We start from the raw sequence: 22,254 nt of genomic DNA on the forward strand, positions 1-22,254 counted from the left end.
TTTGTTCTTCACAAGGCCCAGGTTGAAAAACATCGACAGGAGCAGTGCTCAGCATCTAGAGGTCACAGTTGGAGACTTAACTGTAATAATCACAGACTTTAAAGAGAAAGTCAGACCTACGTCCACTTCAACAACAACGGTTTCAGTGGACCAACACAGTCAAAGTGGCTCGAGCTCTGACAACACCGAACGAGGAGTCTCCAGATGCTCGTCGCCCCGTGGGGAAGCCTCGGCCGTCAATGGAGACACTCGCTAACTTTTGCACTTGGAGCAGCCCGGTCTTCTGCACTCTTAACCATAGATCAACTTTACTATGTCACCTTTTAAATCGTACAAGTAGCAGTTTGATAGACTTCACTTTCATTTGGGCTGCGTTTTTTTTTTTCTCCCTCTACTGCTTTCCAGTTCTGACAATTCAGGAGTTAGGACATGTTTATGGATGTTCTAGTCAAAGAATCTACAGCAGGAGGCATCGTGATGAACTGAAACCTGACAGTAGGATTAACTGTATCCCCAAATGTCAGTGGAAATGACCCACAGGTTGTGGTGGTTTTGTGTTATAACATTTAAGTGTTAAATCTGGCATCACACCCTGTGAGAGCTCCTGATGTGGAGTACAAAAAGTATTCTAACCAGTAGCTCCAGAGTAGTTTACCTTTGAATGATATTTGCACTTAATGACATTTTGTGTTGTGAAAACTTTTTATAAGCATTATCGGTAAATATGAACACTGTTGCTTACTGGCCTTAACCCATTAGCTTTTAAATCTGCATCACAAAACGCAGAGCAGGTTTTTAGGAATTGCTTGACTCCTTAAGGTGTAGTCACATTGTGACTGAGTAAAATAATTAGTACGGATTTAAATAATTTGCCTGGTGGCAAAAACGGCCTAATCCGTCAGTCTCCAGTGCATTTGGGGCTCTGATGGAATGACTGGATAATCATCGAATGTAGGTGTGCAGCACTTCCAGACACGAACAGAAGATGAAAAGCTAATGCATGGATAAAACTAACATCTATCGTATATCTGCTGGCAAACTAACAAACAAATACAAGACAAAACCGGTAAACAAACATGCACCCACTGGGAAGCTCTCTGTCTGATGTCCACTCAAAATTTTGAGCGCGCACAGAACTTACCAATGGACTCTCAGGACATCAGCTGACATGGGTTGTTTTTAACGAATGAGAAAAGGATTTGTACAGGACAAAAACTCATGAGCAGATATAAGTATTTCATTTCTGTTAATCATACAAAATCAGTCCGTCACAATGTGACAGTTGCTTTATGTGTCTGTCTCTGTTACTGTGGGCGATGTGTAGGCAATATCTTGAGAAACGCTTTGTGTGTTGAGGTGAAACCTGGTGCACAAGGTCATCATACAAAGATTCTTGACAAATTTGACTTTGTGCTTTTTGGCTCAAATTGTGGCCACTAGGTGGCAGTCTCGAACCATTTTTTTTTTTTTTTTCTGTGCCCTCTTTTTCCAATTAAGGGTAACGGGGGAGCTGGAGCCTATCCCAGTGGTCATTGAACAAGAAGCAGTGTACACCCTGGACAGGATGCCAGTCTATTGCAGGGCCACATATAGACAGACGCATTCACACTCGCACCTACAGTCAATTTAGTCACCAGTTCACCTAACCCGTGTCTTTCAAAGTGGGAGGAAGCTGGAGGACCCACTGTGAGAACATGTAGACTTCACACAGAAAGGACCGGTGGCAAGGGAGCAATTCCATGACCTTGCTGTGAAGCAGCAGTGTTGAACACTAAGCCATCATGCTGACCTCTCAAATCTTGTTGGGGATATCTTAATTAGCTGTGTCTCAATCGCTGTTGCCACAGTTAGCAAAGTTGCTTTATGCCGTTACTTTATTAGCAGCTGCTGACAACTTGTAACTAGTAATCTAACTTGCTTACTCTTAAGAATGAGTACTCAACAAAGTAACTATTAGCTACTTTGCTGAGTGCTCAATCTTAAAAATAACCAATATAGATTACAAGTTACTTTAATGGTTAGATTCAGCAGCTGCTGACAAGTTGTCCACTAGCGTAGTGGGTGTATTCATACTTGTAAACATTAAATACAGTATTTCTAATTGTACAAAAAGGTGTGTGTGGGGTGGAATCATGCACTCACTCTTGGGATTGTGTGGCCTGCAAAGAAAACACCTGTTTCCTTCATCTTTGAGCAAGAAAAAAAACCTGCCTTCATTGGGAGCATTTCAAAGAGACTTTGAAATGAGACAACCTTGGTGTCCTCGCAGCCTTCGAAGGATGCAGCCCCTGAATTGAGACAGCCTTTGTCTCAATGTGTAACATGGTGTACAAGGTTGCCTCACTAAGACCATGGACAAGTTCTGCTTTGGGTGCATTTTGATTTATTGTGGCCAATTTGGGCGGGGGTGAATGTACGTGGTAATGTCCTGTGGACTTCACCGATTATGATGAAAACTGCGACTGTACACCAGTTAGAGAAAGTGGTTTTTTTTTTTTTTTTTTACTTCGTTATTCAAGGTATGCTTCTAATCATTCCATTTAAGTTAATGATGAAACTAAAATGGCTTATATTGTAAAATAATGTGAAATAAAATGTGTTGGAGATACTTTAGTCAATGGGATCGCTGTCAGTATTTAATTATAAATAAGCATGCTTGCTGTTTGAGTTAATTTGTAGTAGAAACCAGTTCAATTGAACTGGTTTGTCTGGTTTAATCATTGGTTTAACTGATCCGGTAAGACACGTGAAGCAGCAGTGGGCGGGGCAGGAAGTTAAAAACAACCTTTTAATCTTGCTGGTGAGGATGCTAGCTAAGCCAGTGCTACAAGGTACACTGAAAGAAATAAAAATGTTTTGATTAATGCATTGAAGCACAAAATGCGATGCTATCTTCAGGCATGTGTCCTGTGCGTGCTGTTCGCATTCTTTTCGCTGCTGTATGTGTTCAGTCACGTAGCCTCCACCTTGGAGGATGCAGACGAGCGGAGCCGGAAAGCAGCGCGGCTAACCGACAGGAGCTCTCGTGACACCGTGCAGCTTCTCAGGAAAAGTCCGGGACCGGCAGGCCTTCGGGAAAATGACAGGTAGCTAACTAGCTATATCTACCATCCCTTTTTAGGGCTGAAATTTGCTTACGGTGCCAAAATGGTGGCCACCTACCCATCAAAATTGTTAGCCTTATGGAAATATTTTTTTTTGTTGTTGTTGTTGTAGCCAAGACAATTTGTTAACTGGCAGAAGCAGGGACAGGGACAACATAGTGGAATTTAATTTTTTTTTTTTTTTCATAAAAACGTGGTAAAATATTGAACGTATTTGTAAAATATACTGGTCTACGGACGTGACATTGCACACAACATAACGAGACTGGTTGATGTGGAGTCATGATAAAGAAGTATGCATCAATGTTGAAGTAAGGTGTACATAGCATACAGAAAACCTTCTTGTCACCTTGACACTGAATTGATACATTAAAACTTACAGTTTAAAAAAAAACAGTAAATCATTTGATCCACAACACTGGCTTTTCATTGGAAAATATAGAGATATGCAGAACAGTTAAAAAACAAAACAGGATAGATAAAGCATGAGATGGAGTGATTTATATAACGGCTGAGTGGATCCTTGTCATTTGATTGGTGCTTTGTATGTCACATGACAAGGATTAGTTGTCTCATTTGCGTTGCATTGCATTTAGAGTGCAAATTTGGTTCCATACGTATGGTACATTGCACTTTGCGCGCACACATGCACGTGCACACAAAACAAATCCGTTGGTCTTGGATTTCTGACGGGATTTTTTTTTTTTTTTTGCTGCACTGAGGAAGTACACATGCGCACAAGTGTGTGAGCGCGCGAGCGTGCACCGCATGCACGTGGGACAATGACACAAGCCAGACGATGATTTGACTGAGCTAACTGACGGTGCTAGTTCTTGTAACACAAACACACACAAAATCCAGTCTGCTGTAACCCGTCTGAATGCATGAAGAGCTGTTCAGATGAAAAGCTGAAATGCACAAAAATGTAAGTCCCTTTTGTGTTTATAAATTAATAAAATATCAAATGGCAAGGATCGAGTTTAGCCATTATATAAAACAAATAATGTTTTTACATTCTTTCAATGGTACGAATATTTCCTGAGGTGAAAGCTGTAACATAATATTCCAGCTTTCACCTCATGAAATATTCGTACCATTGAACTCAAACATTCATTATTTGTATAATAGTGATATAGCAGATGTAAAAGTTGTTTACAAATATTAATAATAGATTGAAGCAGCAGGACCTTCTTGGCCGGGACAACGGTGGGGGATCGAACCCACACGGCTCGCACCAAAAGACCGTTCCTCTATCAGGTCAGCCAAAGGGGAACTCCCCTTTAGCCAAGCTAGCGGGAACGTCTTTTCAATTGGGACCCGGGACTTTCTTCCCGCTACACATCTCCCCACCATTTTTGACTTCATCCCGAAGTCACAGGTGCATGTTAGCATACTCTGTGACCCACATCCTGTTCGTGACGCCAGATTGAAGCAGCAGGACCTTCATGGCCGGGACGATGGTGGGGGATTGAACCCACGCGGCTCGCACCAAAAGACCGTTCCTCTAACAGGTCAGCCAAAGGGGAACTCCCCTTTAGCCAAGCTAGCGGGAACGTCTTTTCAATTGGGACCCGGGACTTTCATCCCGCTACACAATGATAATAGGAGACTGTGAGCACTAAGGTACTGTTTGGTCTACGGATGTGACGTACAATAATTAGTGAGTTTAGTGGAAGATCGAGAACCACCACCAAGCATGCTTGAACTGAAATTCATAAATACTGTTGTGTTCAGCACCATTGTTGATACTGACAACTCAACAACCAGTTTTAGAACAAAGCATCAAGAAGATCATCAGGAAATGCTGGTGTACGGACGTGACAAAACTGTTACGGAATTTGCATCCATGGCTGTCATAATGCAACCACTGAGAAATGTATTGAAACAGAGGTAAAAATTCTGTTATATCTGTAAACAATAAATATCTAGCGAAAAATAGACGGAATTAGGAAACATACATTTGGAGCTTGAAACAGTTGTTTCAAAATGATATGTTTTCTCAACCATTGAACTGTGACATATATGATTGACTTGTATACATGTAAATACTAATGAAGAAATTATTGCCAGACTTATCATTTTATGTGTATGTTATTCGGTGGAACCCATAGAAAAAAAACGACAGTGTCTTTGAATCAACAACAGACACATTTTAGTGACAGTTGCGTGCATTAAATGTGATGTGGCCAATTGTGACATGCAATTTTGGGTGATTTTCCCTAAATTAGACTTTCTAGTTGTCTTGATTTATGAAATTGTGCTAGGTATCCAGAGTAAATTGATAAGTTATAGGTGCTCGGACTTGTACCCAACATAAAATTAACTTAATACTGCCTAGCAGAACATTTTAATGCTTATTTTTCCATGCAGTGTTATTTTGGTACCCTAAGCGAATTTCAGTACTTTCGTTATGTATATGTAAGAGCATTAGCAACCTTTAACTTTAGCTAACTTCACTCTTAACTCTGACAGCTGTTGTGAAGTTAATGCCAGTACCAGTCTACAGCTGTTAGTTATACTTTAGCCTACCAAGATAATCCAGCCTAGCATGAGCTAGTTAACCTGATAATGTATGAAACGTAACATAAATTAAGCTTATGTTTATAAAAGAACACAATCACTTCACCAGCAGCAGGGCTAACTTGTAGATGACATCAGGGAACAGTTCAGATTGGATTCCAAAGCATACAGTCAGGTCCATAAGTAACTGGACACGGACACAGCTTTAGTAATATTTCCAAGTCGAGCTGTGATTATAGCTTAGTTTTTCAGTTTTAATTCAAGCGCTCCAACAAAAATATTAATCATTTAGGAAGTAGAGGCATTTGTACATAGTCCCTCCATTTCAGAGGTCATAAGTAATCAATTTTATTTTATTTACCCATTAGACATGAAAATCTCATTCTCAAGAGAGATCTGTTCCAGTCAGATATACAATAACAAACAACAAACAGTTACAAACATGTAGTATGCAGTATCAGTTTAACAGTAAAACCAAAAACTGTAAAAATTAAAGTGCCAAACAGAAGTAAAATACTAAAAATGAGAACAAGTTTCCAGGGAATTTTCTAGTGCTCTTAAAATAAGTTTGAAGTCCCCCACTAGAATCAAACAGGACAACTTCAGATCCTGTTGTAGAGTGTTCCAGGTTGAAGGGACAGAGTAAGAAAAATCCTTTGTGCTGAGCTCTGTACATATTGAAGGAACACTGAAAGTATTAAAGGCCTGGGAGCGCAAGCTATGACTACACTGTCTGCATGACATGTAGGAGGAGATACATGAGGGCAACAGTTCACGCTTTGATTTGTAAATGAAATTGTACCAATGCAAAAGTCTATGTGTGGATAATGATGACCATTTGACCAGAGAACACAGAGTACAGTGGTAAATGAGATGTTTACAGCCAGTTATGCATCTTAAAGCTCTGTGGTAAACTGTGTCCAACATCTGTAGAGACCTGGCAGAGACATTCATATAAACAGTGTCACCATAATTCAGAACTGGCAAGAAAGTGGCAGCTACAAGCTGTTTCCTGGCATTGAATGTAAAACATGATTTGTTCTTCAAAAAGAAAAACAGTTTTAGCTTCAGCTTCTTTACAAGGTTTTCAATATGGGACTTCATCAATTAAGATTCCTAGATATTGATCGGAGGCCACAAACTGAATTGGAATGCCGTTGTGGAGGAGAACTGCTGGTACTTGCTTTTTGTTTGAAAACCACATACCATATTTCTCCGATTAAAACGCCTGGCCTTGAATAGGGGCCTGCCTCATTTAATGGTCGGGTCAAAACTGTGTGAGTCCCCATCTGCGATTGGTGGATGGTCTCAGGGGCAGACACAAAGCTGTGTGCTTTCATTAGACGTTTTCTGCATAAACGGCACACTGTTGCATCGCTGACTTGGAAAATTTGTCTCGTCTTTGCCAGCCCAACATTTGCCTTTTGGAAATTTATGGGGCCATTATTGTAGGAAAAGTATTGCAGATGTGTATTTTGATCTCTTTGAGGGACCAGCCAGGCTTAAAATGACAGTGGTGAGCGATGTCATTAGTGCTTGCACCCTCTGGTGGTATGAAGCTGTATGAGTATTCAATTGAATACACCACAAAGACAAGATATTGAATGTTCAAACTGATAAACTTTATTGTTTTTGTGTAAATATTTGCTCATTTTGAAGTGGATGCCTGCAACACATTTCAAAAAAGCTGGGACAGTGGAATGTTTACATTGAACCAACATTGAATGCCTGTGACCTTCGATCCCTCAGGTGGCACTGCATTAAAAACTGACATTGTGTAAAGGATCTTACTGCGTGGGCTCAGTTACACTTCAGAAAACCATTGTCAGTTAACACAGTTCGTTGCTACATCTGCAAGTGCAAGTTAAAACTCTACCATGCAAAGTGAAAGCTATACATCAACAACATCCAGAAATGCCGCCACATTCTCTGGGCTCGAGCTCTTTTGAAATGGACAGACACAAAGTAGAAAAGGACTGTTGAACAACTGAAGTCATACATCAAGCAAGAATTCCACCCACAAAGCTTCAACAATTAGTGTCCTCAGTTCCCAAATGCTTATTGAGGGTTGTTAGAAGGAAAGGTGATGTAACACAGTGGTAAACATACCAGTGTCCCAGCTTTTTTGAAACGTGTTGCAGCATCCATTTTAAAATGAGCAAATATTTGCACAAAAACAAAGTTTATCACTTTGAACATTAAATATCTTGTCTTTATGGTGTATTCAGTTGAATATAGGTTGAAGAGGATTTGTAAATCATTGTATTCTGTTTTTATTTACATTTTACACAACGTCCCAACTTAATTGGAATTGGGGTCGTACATAAGTATGTACAGCCTTTGCCATGAAGCTCAGAATTGAGCTCCCATGCATCCTGTTTCCATTGATCATCCTTGAGATGTTTCTACAGCTTAATTGGAGTCCACCTGGGATAAATTCAGTTGATTGGACATGATTTGGAAAGACACACACCTGTCTGCATATAAGGTCCCACAGCTGACAGTGCATGTCAGAGGAATCATCTATAGACCTCCGAGATAGGGTTGTCTTGAGGCTCTGGGGAAGGGTACAGAAACATTTCTGTTGCTTTGAAGGTCCCACTGATCACAATGGCCTCCATCATCCATAAATGGAAGAAGTTCGGATCTACCAGGACTCTTCTTAGTGCTGGCTGCTCGTCTAAACTGAGCAATTGGTGGAGAAGGGCCTTAGTCAGGTAGGTGACCAAGAAGCCTTTGGTTACTCTGTCAGAGCTCCAGCTGTGAGAGCTTCACTGTGGAGAGAAGAAAACCTTCCAGAAGGACTGCAGCAATCCCCCGATCGGGCCTGTATAGTAGAGTGGCGAGACCGAAGCCACTCCTTAGGCCTTAGTTAAAGTCACATGACAGCCCACCGGGAGTTTGCCAAAAGGTGCCTGAAGAACGCTCAGACCATGAGAAACAAAAGTCTGTGGTCTGTGAAGCATGGTGCTGGCAATGTTGTCAGGATGTTTTTCAGCGGCAGGAACTGGGAGACTTGTCAAGATTGAGGGAAAGATGAATGCAGCAATGTACAGAGACATCCTGGATGAAAACCTGCCCCAGAGCGCTGTTGACCTCAGACTGGGGCAACGGTTCATCTTTCAGCAGGACAATGACCCTAAACACACAGCCAAGATATCAAAGGACTGGCTTCAGGACAACTCTGTGAATGTCCTTGAGTGGCCCAGCCAGAGCCCAGACCTGAATCCTATTGAACATCTATGGAGAGATCTCAAAATAGCTGTGCACCGACGCTCCCCATCCAACCTAATGGAGCTTGAGAGGTGCTGCAAAGAGGAATTGACAAAACTGCCCAAAATAGGTGCACCAATCTTGTGGCATCATATTAACGAACACTTAAGGCTGTAATTGCTGCCAAAGGTGCATCAACAAATTGTTGAGCAAAGGATGTGAATACTTATAACAAGATAACACATAACAAAGATATTCTCAGGTTTCAGGTCGCAGTGGATGATTGACAGCTCAGGAGTTGCGAGGAATAATAAAGCTTTACACAACTGCTGTGCGGATATCCTGCAGGAGACTCCTCTGAAGTTGGTGTTTCTCAGCAGATCATATGTGATTTCTTACTTTTTTTATAACATCTGCCAAAATCATTGCCATTTATTTATTTGTCTGTCTGTCTGTTAGCAGGATTACATCAAAATTACTGCACGGATTTTGATGAAATTTTCACCGCAGGTAGATATTAGGCCATGGGTTCGGATTGGCGGACATCAGAAATCTTGGATTGCTCTTGTTTGTAAAAAATGTGCAAAAAAAAAAAAAAAAAAAAACTTTTTTCATGCTGTCATCATGGGTTGTTGTAAGTAGAATTTTGAGGGGAAAAAAAATTTACTCCATTTTGGAATAAGGCTGTAACATAACAAAATGTGGAAAAAGGGAAGTGCTGTGAATACTTAATGAATGCACTGTAAGTCTGACTAAATAATGTCAAATGCAGACTGTAAATGTTGAAAGGCCTGGGCAACAGTACTTGCACAACAATAAACAATTGTGTCATCAGCAAAGAGATGTAAATATTCATCGGTAATGAACTAAAATTAAGTATCGTGATTGCTTACACAAATCATCACTTTTGCATCCAGTTTTCTTTCACAAAGTCAGCAGATGTATGCCCAGTAGCAGAGAGACTGATGAATACATGAAAATTGATCAAATCAAGTTCGGCAAACTGCAATTTCAAGTCTCCATTGAAGATGTCATGGGAGCCTTGGTAACTTACCTGACTCGTCTTTTATTTACACACTCAGTTTTTGAAAAATTCAGATTCCAAACAAATGTACCACGCAGTGTCTACAGTTTTGTATTTCTTAATGATTGATGTAAATGAAGTCCAGGGCACATTTGGTGACATGGAAATATTCATGTCTTCTCCCTCAATTGTCTAAATTAAATTGGTTGTAATGTGATAATTTGCTGTTTTGTCCAATTACTTATAGCCTCTGAAAAAGTGGACTTTGTATAAAAATGGCTGTACATAATTACTAAATATGTAATGCAATATTGTTAAATCCCTTGAAGTAAAGCTGAAAGGTGACAATACAACACACATCTTGATGGTTTGTGAGCAGAGGCATCATTACCAAAATGTCACTTTCCACAAAATTTAGGTACATGACTGTACATTGTGATATTTGAGGTATTAATGTTTAGCATCCATAAGATGATGTTTTCATTCTGTTAGGTGTAAATCACTGTCAGTTTCTTACTGGAATCCATATTGGAGACTGCCAGCTGATGTGTGTGGAGTGAACTGCTTTTTGGAATCATCTCTTAGGTATGACTAATTTTGTGCATCTCTATAAAAACATTGCAGTGGATATAAATAGTGACTGAACAATAAATGGACCTGAATATGCCACCTTCAGCTGCTTTTTGGTTCATGATTCATTATCATCTGAGTTTACTATTCTACATCTTGGGTTTTGGATCACTGAAAAGGGTTATGTTAGGTTTTAGCTACAGTTCACATTTAAATGTGGTTGGGATCTTGTATTAATCATTGTAAAAACATTTTGTCTGTGCATGTGGAAGCTAGCACTGTTTGCAAAGTTTAAGTCAGAAAACAAAAACGAACTAAAGATAATTTGAGACTTGAGTGATGTACTTTGCAGAGGTCCATATCTGGATTGTTGTTTTCTCTATGATAAATGACCCGAGACGCCCCTTCAGGTGGAGGGGGTGTGGTGAGCATCAGCTTAATTCTGATGCCAAGTTTAACTATGTTGTTAGTGTCACATGACCTTGCATATCTGTCATTACCTGTGGTTCCAAACAGTCGACATGGTAACAGTTGCTGAGTATTTTTCGAGAGGTGAAAAGTCCATCTGGAAATAAGAAAATACCTTGACATGCAAATAATTGCCATTTTCATGTCTAAAGAGAAATTGAGTCATTCGTTTTTGATACCCACTTATACTACTTGAGGATCACGGAGGAGCTGGAGCTTGTCCCAGTGGTCATTGGGCAAGTGGCAGGGTACACTCTGTGACAGGCTGCCAGTCTAGTGTAGGGTCACATATAGACAAATGAACACATTTGCCCGTACGGACAACCTGTATGCTTTTGGAAGTGGGAAGAAGTTGGGGCACCTGCAGGGAACCCATGCAAACACAGGGAGAACATGCAAACACCACACGGAAAAGACCAGTTGGGAAGCAATCTCATGACCTTGCGCTAAGCAGTGGTGGGCACAGTTCCGCTAACCACTAATTAGCGAAGCTAACTTTTTCATTAGCGTATTAGCTTTTCAGCTAACTTTGAAACCCTTCCGCGGACCAATTAGCTTGGGCTAAACTTAGTTCTGCTAACTTTCAGCCTGCTAACATTTTTTGCTTGCATAGTAAGTAAAGCTAAACGGTCGAAAACATCTGTAAACCCTAAAATCAAATATTAATTCCTGTTGTGTGTTTTGCAACAGTCAGGCCACTGTGAGAAGCTCGGCCCTCCCCCAGCAGAAGGGGCGGGGTGGCTGCCAGCTGTTGCTGCAAAAAACGAGAGTTACGAATGTAACTACGGTTCTATGAATTCTGGATGACTGCCAGAGGGCGGCGCTTTAGCACCTGGATAACTACATGTGCGCAGCACAGAGGTCGAGAATATATACCAACAAAGTCACGCCATTGAATGTGACCTGGGTGACGTCACTGGTTGTCTTTATATCCCAGATGCACCCAGCGCTCGCTTCTTTTCGGAATGAACTCGCAAGACACTGAGTGACAAGCAACTCTGGCGGTCATCCGGAATTCAGAGAACCGTAGTTACATTCGTAACTCTCGTTCTATTTCATTCCTCCTGACCGCCAGAGGGTGGTGCTTTAGCACCTGGGTGACTTAATACCAACAAGGTCACGAAGAGTCACACTCACCTCGCATCAGCAGTGGGGAGTGGAGGCAGACAACACCGCCGAAGTCACCACAGGAGGAGTAGCCACATTCAGTCTGTAATAGCGGGCGAAGGTACAGGATGAAGCCCACGTAGCAGCAGCACAAATATCACTCAAAGGGACACCTCTCAGTGCAGCCCAGGAGGTGGACACCCCTCTGGTGGGAATGGCAGGTAACCTTAGGAGGCTGAAGACCTCTGGACCTGTATACTTGTTAAATGGCATCCACGACCCAATGCGAGAGTCGCTGCTTTGAGACAGCACAGCCTCTTTTGTGATCACCGTAACACACAAACAGGGCATCCGTTTTCCGGATCCCGGCAGTCGCACTAATGTACTGCTTCAACATTCGGACAGGACACAGAGAACCTCAAACAGATAATCCTGGATCAGAATGCGGGACATACACAACCAAGGAAACTGGCTGGTTAACATGAAAAGTTGAAATTCTCTTGGGTAAAAAGGATGAATTAAGCCACAGCATAACCCCAGATCTATCAGAATTCCATCGCAAACAGTCCCCAGCGACTGATAGGGCATGGAGCTCTCCCACCCGCTTAGCCGAAGACAGTGCAAGTAGAAAGGCAGTCTTCACTGACACCCATTTAAGATCAGCACTTTCAACTGGTTCCAAAGGGGATAAGCTTAAACCCTCCAGGACTAGAGGAAGGTCCCATGAAGGTATGCGTGCAAGCCTTGGAGGCCGCAAACGTAGAGCACCTTTCAAAAAACGACACACTAAGAGGTGTGAACCCACTGACCGGCCATCAACGTAGACGTGCCGGGCAGAGATTGTAGCAACATAAACCTTCAAGGTAGCGACAGAAAGTCCTTTCTCCAGCAGTTCTTGTAAATATTTGAGGAGAATAGGCATAGGGCAATGCTCCGGGTCTAACTTTTGTTTCTCACACCACCGCGCAAACAGCTTCCATCTGTTGTCATACAAAGCCCTGGTAGAAGCAGCACGTGAATTAAGGATAGCCTGAACAACAGCCTGGTCACAAGAACTTAACAAGGAGTCTGGCCCCTCAACGGCCACACATACAGTTGAAGGCGTTCTGGATGAGGGTGCCAAATCCTCCCCTGTAGCTGTGACAACAAATCCTTCCTCTCCAGGAGAGCCCAAGGTTCTCCCTCGAGGAGTTTGTAAATCATGGGAAACCAAATCCTCCCAGGCCAGAATGGAGCAACCAGCAACACCCTGCGGCTGCTCTGATGTATCCTGTGCAGTGTCAACATCAGCAGCGGGATAGGACGGAAGGCATAAAGGAGGCAATCCGGCCATGGGTGAGTCAATGCATCCTGCCCCAGCGGGCTGTCTGGTTCCAAGAGGGAGTACCATCGTGGGCAATGTGTCGAGGTGCTTGAAGCGAAAAGGTCCACTTCCGCTGCACCATATTTCTGCCAGATCATTTGGACCACAATCGGGTTCAGTCTCCACTCTCCCGGTGGTGGTTTCTGTCTGGAGAGTAAATCTGCTGCGCTGTTCTGTACACTGGGCAGATGAACTGCTCTGACACTCTGAAGGCGAGGCAACGCCCATAAGAGAAGCTTCCGAGTTTCTGCCAATGAGTGATTGGACCTGGTGCCCCCCTGATGGTTTATGTGATAGACTGTTGACGTGTTGTCCGACCGGACAAGAACATGTCTTCCTCTCAGGGCCGGGAGGAAATGCTTGAGAGCCAGTCGCACAGCGCGAAGCTCCAGCACGTTTATATGTTGGAGTCTCTCCTGGGCGACTCCAGACACCCCTCACCATCCTGTGATTCCACACAGCCCCCCAACCTTTGAGTGATGCATCTGTAACAACCACCTCTTGGCGAGAAGGAACAGAGCCTAGAGGGACACCCTTGCAGATGAAGTCCACGTTCCCCCAGGGTTTGAGGTGCAGGAGGCACTGGTTGGAGAGTCGTACAAGCCTGCGCTGATGCAACTTTGAGTTGAGGCCTAGGTTGTTGATCCAAATCTGTAGGGGACGTAAAAACAGAAGTCCCAAAGGTACCACTAGCGACATTACAGTCAATTTGCCCATCAACCGGAGCAGCAAACCAAAAGGCAGCGTCACAGCCCGTTGAATGTGTGAGATGAGACGAATTACATCGTCCACTCTCTGCGGTGATGGCGATGCAGTCATAGTCAGGGAGTTGATGGCAATGCCGATGAAGGTCGTTTGTTGACTGGGAACAAGGGAACTCTTTGCAAAGTTCACTGTGAGTCCTAAATGAGAGACATGGTTCAGTAGAAGAGCTGTGTCGTTGTGCGCCTGCTCCTGAGTCGGAGCGCAGACAAGCCAATCGTCTAAGTAGGGTAGGATTCTTAATCCAAGAGCTTGCAGTGGGGCTAGTGCTGAAGCCATACATCTGGTAAATGTACGAGGGGCGAGAGAGAGGCCGAAAGGAAGCACCCTGAACTGGTATGCCTGACCTTCGAAAGCAAAGCGGAGAAACTGCCTGTGATGAGGCGCCACTGGCACATGGAAATAGGTGTCTTTTAAGTCGACACTTGTGAACCAGTCTCCTGGTGTGATAGTTTGAAGGACGTCTACTGTGCGGAGCATGTGAAACTGCAGCACTTTGATATAACGATTCAGACGTCAGAGATCGAGGATAGGACGAAAGCCGCCATCCTTCTTTGGAACAAGGAAGTAAATTGAATAGAACCCCCTGAGCTGGTCTGAACTGTGAACTGGCTCTATGGCCCCCTTCTCCAGGAGTTCCAAAATCTCCCGTTGTAGGGCAGCAGAATGCACCGAGTCGGAAAAAACAGTCATCAGGCTCATGAAAGGCAGGCTGCTGGGAGAGCTGACCCTCAACTGCAAAAGCACATGCAGCTCTGGGAGTCGGCGGAAGCCTGGATGTAGAGTGAAAAGCTGTAGCACGTCTGACTGGCTGAGGTCTGGAAGGCCGGTGTAGGTCAACAAACTGTTGCTGAGATTTACTAGCCTCAACAGCACGCTCCAAAGTTTGTTGGGCCGCAGGTCCAAATACTTGGCCTGGAAGAACCGGCAGTGAACGGAGTGTGCCTCTACAGGATTCGGATAGGGGGGACTGCGCAAGCCACACCTGACGTCTAGTGATGGTAAGGGTTGACATCAGTCTGCCAAGCTCTCTGGACATATGAACAAAGGTTTGGAGTGAGGCATCACTAAGACTTTGCGTAGCATCATCAACCTCTGCCTCCCTCAAAGACTTTGAGAGGGCAAGGGCTAAATGGGACAGTGAGTTGCCTAGGCGACCGATGCGAGCAGCTATGTCATAGCTTTTGGTGAGGAGCATCCGGCCGAGCAGCGTCAGCTGGAGCCACAACCAGGTTCGCAATAATGCTGTCAACGGCGGGCATACGGTTCAGACCATACTGCGCTGAATCACACATAGAGCTAAGGCTCTGCAGTCCTGTGATAGATGGGTCAATGATTTGGGTCCGCCCAACATCGGTGGAGCTCCTCGATATATGGTTGTGAAACAGGAACGTTGAACTCAGGCTTCTGAGTGACTTTGAAAAAGGCACTTGAAGCGGTGGTTTCCGTAGGGGGATTGTCGACCCCAAGCCTGGATAAAGCCAACTGAATAGCTTGCTTGACAAAGGATAGTCCAGGTCCGGTTTGCGGCATGGACTCTGCCTCAGAGGTATGAGAGTCCACTAATGAATGGCTTGGAGAAAGACCCCTCTCATCCTCATCCTCCACACAGTTTATATCACTTGTCATGTACAAGGAATCAGTTGCAGCAATAGACACGACATCTTCCTCCTGCTGAGTAACTACATTGGTCTGATCAGCCTCATTAGGGACAACAGGAACTGTCACTGCATCCCTAGGCTGTAGATTCAAAAGCAAGGACTTAATCTGAGCAAACTCAGAAGTCAGCGTTTCGACCTTTTCAGCCAAAGCATGGTCATGAGTAACCTTCTTAGCAGAAGGGGCTCCTGCATGTGGGCGTTTACGGCGCTTTGGTTCCTTCCTGGGGCTGGAGGCCAAAGTCGCACTAGATATTCCACTTTCCAATGCCGCAAGTCTAGCAGATCTCTCTGCCAGTGGCATGCTGGCACAATTAAGGCAGGCATCGCCAGTCAGGGCTTCCCTCAGGTGTCCGATCCCAAGACACGAGGGGCAAAACATATGTCCATCATCTGGGCTCAAGGGAGCCAAACAGGTACTACAGCCATGCAACAAAGGCCCTGTCTACATTGTGGACTGTGTACAGATGGCTAACGCAAGCCCTGATGGTTAGAAATGGAAAGACAAAGCGTGAATCACACGCAGTGTAAATAGTAACACGAGGCACGGAGTGTGAAGCACTCACAGCCATCGACTTGACACGAGGCACGGAACGTGAAGCACTCACAGCCGTAGACTCGACACGAGGCACGGAGCGTGAAGCACTCGCAGCCGAAGACTCGACACGAGGCACGGAGCGTGAAGCACTCTAGCCACAGACTCGGCACGAGGCACGGAGCATGAAACACTCAGTGTAAAAGCTAATACAAGGCCAGGAGCGTGAAACACACAGCCACAGTAATAACACAATGCACACAGCCAAAAAACTCACAGCCCAAGTGCTAAGTCACTTAGAGCAACGACGACAACACTAGCTGCTAGCGGAGCTGTTAAACTTAGCAAATGGCGGCAGTGCAGACGAAGTACTTCAAGGAGTGGAAAACACTCACGTCAAGCCCAACACAGTACACTATACTGGTTCTGATACACACACTACCACGTAGTTAACGGGGTTAGTGACACAACTAAACAAATAGCCAGCTTTCATCGAAACAACACAGCTAATGTGCACAGAGGAAAATACCCAGCAGGGCAGCAGCAAAGGCGCGCACCCGGCATTTAGGAAGGTGTACTCACGACAGGCGTCAAAGAATACAAAAAACGGTGAAGCCGTGTCTCGCAGCCTCTGGAGGACGTGTGCAGTGCACGTAGCTCCAACCGAAGGTGGGTTGTGAGGCTACAAGCGAGAGCGGCAATTGCAGCTAAATGCGTTCTCAACCTCTAAGAATGCGAGAATGTAGAAAAGAAGCGAGCGCTGGGTGCGTCTGGTATATAAAGACAACCAGTGACGTCACCCAGGTCACATTCAATGGCGTGACTTTGTTGGTATATATTCTCGACCTCTGTGCTGCGCACATGTAGTTATCCAGGTGCTAAAGCACCGCCCTCTGGCGGTCAGGAGGAATGAAATAGAAGTGTCATTTACTTTTAACATACAACAACACAGACACTGGCACAAGAGATCAAACATAAAGTACTTTTCACTCCTGGTCACAACATAACTCTTAACCAAACTAATAACACTCCTTGAACTATAAAAACACAACAAATGTTTAACACTAAAAATACTGCTAAAGTAACTTGTACTACAATAATAACAATAATAATAATTAAAAACAAACCCCGAACTCCCATAATGCATTGGAGCAGCGATCAACAGTGTTTCTGCTTTTAAGACAGCGTGTACATGCAAATCTTTACTTTTTTAAAGTGAAAAGACACTTATTTATGGAGTTAAATTTGTGTTTTAACACAAATTTCTGATTTGTAATTTGTGTGTTGGTTTTTCCAAATAACTGTGTACATGTAAATATGTCATTATTTCATTTGTAAAAAAAAAAAGGCCATTTGGAAAACTGAAAATTCTGTTTGTGAAGTGTGCTTCAGCACAATGAATTGCGACCAGCAATCACACGTTAGTCGCTATTCACACTCATCCAGTAGATGGCAGTGTTCTATGCATATTGACGGGGGTGGGTGATGAGGAGACTCATTTTCCATAATGCCTTTTGGCGTGTGTGTCGGTTAACACTCAAGCCTTCAGAATTAGCGCATTACTTTAAAAGATATGTGCAATATTTTCACTTTGTAAAAATGATAGAGTTGCCGTTAATGTTGATAAACTGTCCAGAATTAGTTTTGTTTATAAATGAAACCATAAGTGAAAAGTGCTTTGTGTATAATCTCTTGTGCCACTGTCTGTGTTGTTGTATGTTAAAAGTAAATGACAGTTTTTTGTTTTTTTTTTCTTGGCAGCAGCGGGCAGGGTGCATAAAGAGAAAAGCTCTGGCTCGTTGTTTGTTTTGGGTTTGTGATCGCCTTTGATTTTACTCAGACTCCCCTGTGGTGCTTAAACTCAAAACTGGCTTATCAGTAGCCGGAGTGTGCCAAGTCAATACTAAAAGTTAGCGGTTAGCTTCTTTTCAGCTAGCAGATTTGCAGTTATCAAAGCTAACTTTTCGGTTAGCTGTGCCCACCACTGGTCCTAAGGCAACAGTGCTAAACACTAAGCCAGCCTGCTACCCAGGAGTTGAGTCATCTGTGTGAAAGGCCAAGCCTGCAATGTTCAGCTAATGCCTGGTTCACACAGCAAGATTTTAAAATTGTCACTAGGTTTTCAATACCCGAGAGACCACACATTCTTCTTCTTCTTTGTCTTTCGGCTGTTCCCGTTAGAGGTCGCCACAGCAGATCAATTGTTTACATCTCACCCTGTCCTCTGTATCTTCCTCTGCCACACCAACCACCTGCATGTCCTCCCTCAGCACATCCATAAACCAATACCTTTGGCCTCCCTCTTCTCCTCCTGCCTGGTGGCGCCATCCTCAGCATCCTTTTCCCTATATACCCTGGGTCCCTCCTCTGCACATGTCCAAACCATCTCAATTTCGCCTCTCTGACTTTGTCTCCAAACCGTCCCACCTGAGCTGTCCCTCTATGTTCATTCCTAATCTTGTCCATTCTTGTCACTCCCAAAGAGAATCTCAACATCTTCAGCTCTGCCACCTCCAGCTCTGCCTCCTGTCTTTTTGTTAGTGCCACCGTCTCTAAGCCGTACAACATAGCTAGTCTCACTACTGTCTTGTAAACTTTCCCCTTCACTCTTGATGATATTCCTCGGTCACAAATCACTCCTGCCACCTTTCTCCATCCACTCCACCCTGCCTGCACTCTCTTCTTCAACTCTCTACCACACTCTCCATTACTTTGAACAGTTGACCCCAAATATTTAAACTCATCTACTTTCACCACTTCTGCTCCTTGTAACTGCATTATTCCACTGGGCTCCCTCCCATTCACACACATGTACTCAGTCTTGCTTCTACTGGCTTTCATTCCCCTTCTCTCCAAAGCATATCTTCACCTCTCCAGACCAAACTCAACTTGCTCTCTACTCTCACTACAGATCACAATGTCATCTGCAAACATCATAGTCTGATCTCATCTGTCATCCTGTCCATCACCACTGCAAACAAGAAAGGACTCAGAGCTGATCCTTGGTGTAATCTCACCTCCACCTAGAATGAGTCTGTCATTCCGACTGCGCATCTCACCTCTGTCACACTATTCTTGTACATATCCTGCACTACCCTAACATACTTCTTTGCCGCTCCAGACTTCCTCATACAATACCACAGCTCTTCTCTTGGTACCCTATCATAAGCTTTTTTTAAGTCCACAAACACACAGTGTAACTTTCTGGCCTCCTCTGTACTTCTCCAACAGTATTCTCAGAGCATACATTGCATCTGTAGTGCTCTTTCTTGGAATGAAACCACATTGCTGCTCACAGATCTTCACCTGTTTTCTAAGCCTAGCTTCTACTACTCTTTCCCATAACTTCATGCTGTGGCTGATCAACTTTATGCCTCTGTAGTTAATGCAGCTCTGCACATCACCCTTGTTCTTGAAAATAGCAACCAGCACACTTTGTCTCCACTCCTCAGGCATCCTCTCACTTTCCAAGATTTTATTAAACAATCTGGTTAGAAACTCTACTGCCATCTCTCCTAGACATTTCCATGCCTCCACTTGAATGTCATCTGGACCAACTGCCTTTCCACACTTCATCCTCTTCATAGCAGCCCTCACGTCTTCCTTACTAATCTCTTGCACTTCCTGATTTACTCTCACCACATCATTCAGCCTTTTCTCTCACTCATTTTCTTCATTCAGCAGCTCTTCAAAATATTCCCTCCACCTTCTCTGCACACACTCCTCACTTGTCAGCACATTACCATGTGCATCTTTTACCACCCTGACTTGCTGCACATCCTTTCCAGCTCTGTCCCTTTGTCTGGCCAATCAGTACAAGTCCTTTTCCTTCGCTTTTGCCACTTCTCTTTTAGCCTTACGCTGCATCTCCCTGTACTCCTGTCTACTTTCTTCATCTCTCCGACTATCCCAAAACTTTTTCGCCAACCTCTTTCTCCTTATGCTTTCCTGGACCTCTTCATTCCACCACCAAGTCTCCTTGTCTTCCTTCCACTGTCCAGATGTCATACCCAGTACTGTCCTAGCTGTCTCCCTCACCACATCTGCAGTACTTTGCCAGTTGTCCAAAATTGCTTCCCCTCCAACCAGTGCTTCTCTCACCTGCTCGCTAAATTTCACACAACAGTCTTCCTCCTTCAGCTTCCACCATCTGATCCTTTGTTGAGCTCTCACTCTCTTCTTCTTCTTTACCTCTAAAGTCATCCTACAAACAACCATCCAACCAACACTCTCTCCTGCCACCACCTTAGTCTCTGATTTCCTTTAGCTTGCATCTCCTATAAAGAATATAGTCCACCTGTGTGCACCTTCCTCCACTCTTATATGTTACCCTGTGCTCCTCCCTTTTCCAGGCCTGGTATTTTTCCTGCCTGAGCCGGATTTCCGGCTTTTGGATCTGGATATAATGCAGCGGAGGCGAAAGGTTGCCATGTAATCCCTATGGAAGGATGCGTTGTGGATATGTGGACTCATCTCTGTGCTTGTCCTGTCCAGAGATTAGAGCATGCCATAGGTATTAAAGGCACTGCCTGCGGTGGTTTGAATCATATTTATCTAATGGATTACAATTTGTTCATGTAAATGGGGAGTCTTCTTCACAGACTAAGGTTAATTATGGAGTTCCACAAGGTTCTGTGCTAGGACCAATTTTATTCACTTTATACATGTTTCCCTTAGGCAGTATTATTAGAAAGCATTGCTTAAATTTTCATTGTTACACAGACGATACCCAGCTTTATCTATCCATGAAGCCAGAGGACACACACCAATTAGTTAAACTGCAGGAATGTCTTACAGACATAAAGACATGGATGACCTCTAATTTCCTGCTTTTAAATTCAGATAAAACTGAAGTTATTGTACTTGGCCCCACAAATCTTAGAAACATGGTGTCTAACCAGATCCTTACTCTGGATGGCATTACCCTGACCTCTAGTAATACTGTGAGAAATCTTGGAGTCATTTTTGATCAGGATATGTCCTTCAATGCGCATATTAAGTAAATATGTAGGACTGCTTTTTTGCATTTGCGCAATATCTCTAAAATTAGAAAGGTCTTGTCTCAGAGTGATACTGAAAAACTAATTCATGCATTTATTTCCTCTAGGCTGGACTATTGTAATTCATTATTATCAGGTTGTCCTAAAAGTTTCCTGAAAAGCCTTTAGTTAATTCAAAATGCTGCAGATAGAGTAGTGATGGGGACTAGAAGGAGAGAGCATATTTCGCCTATATTGGCCTCTCTTCAATGGCTTCCTGTTAATTCTAGAATAGAATTTAAAATTCTTCTTCTTACTTATAAGGTTTTGAATAATCAGGTCCCATCTTATCTTAGGGACCTCATAGTACCATATCACCCCAATAGAGCGCTTCGCTCTCAGATTGCAGGCTTACTTGTAGTTCCTAGGGTTTTTAAGAGTAGAATGGGAGGCAGAGCCTTCAGCTTTCAGGCTCCTCTCCTGTGGAACCAGCTCCCAATTCGGATCAGGGAGACAAACACCCTCTGTACTTTTAAGATTAGGCTTAAAACTTTCCTTTTTGCTAAAGCTTATAGTTAGGGCTGCTATAGACTTAGACTGCTGGGGGTTCCCATGATGCAGTGAGTGTTTCTTTCTCTTTTTGCTCTGTATGCACCACTCTGCATTTAATCATTAGTGATTGATCTCTGCTGTCTTCCACAGCATGTCTTTTTCCTGATTTTCTCCCCTCAGCCCCAACCAGTCCCAGCAGAAGACTGCCCCTCCCTGAGCCTGGTTCTGCTGGAGGTTTCTTCCTGTTAAAAGGGAGTTTTTCCTTCCCACTGTTGCCAAGTGCTTGCTCACAGGGGGTCGCTTTGACTGTTGGGGTTTTTCTGTAATTATTGTATGGCTTTTGCCTTACAATATAAAGCGCCTTGGGGCAACTGTTTGTTGTGATTTGGCGCTATATAA

General features: G+C 43.6%; 2 protein-coding genes across 3 annotated transcripts in view; both read left to right on the forward strand.

Moving 5' to 3' along the window:
• Positions 1-15,200, forward strand: part of LOC117515516 (YY1-associated factor 2-like) — a 33,058-nt gene extending 17,858 nt beyond the window's left edge. Inside the window, exons 4-5 of one of the 2 annotated variants that reach the window (XR_004562177.1) lie at positions 16-570; positions 15,189-15,200. Coding sequence is in view for 1 of the 2 variants with exons in the window: in XM_034176097.1 (XP_034031988.1) it covers positions 16-256 (241 nt within the window). In the remaining variant the exon portion in view is untranslated. Of the gene's footprint in view, positions 1-15; positions 1,432-15,188 lie in introns of those variants that run through there. The other variant, XM_034176097.1, reaches the window with a different exon arrangement.
• The window catches only part of LOC117514888 (glucoside xylosyltransferase 1-like), a 44,014-nt gene continuing 24,559 nt past the window's right edge, over positions 2,800-22,254 (forward strand). Inside the window, exons 1-2 of the mRNA XM_034175463.1 lie at positions 2,800-3,086; positions 10,354-10,446. Coding sequence (XP_034031354.1) covers positions 2,881-3,086; positions 10,354-10,446 — 299 coding nt within the window. The 5' untranslated portion in view covers positions 2,800-2,880. The remainder of the gene's footprint in view (positions 3,087-10,353; positions 10,447-22,254) is intronic.

This window comes from Thalassophryne amazonica, chromosome 8 (genome assembly GCF_902500255.1).
Source record: "Thalassophryne amazonica chromosome 8, fThaAma1.1, whole genome shotgun sequence".
Taxonomy (NCBI): Eukaryota; Metazoa; Chordata; class Actinopteri; order Batrachoidiformes; family Batrachoididae; genus Thalassophryne; species Thalassophryne amazonica.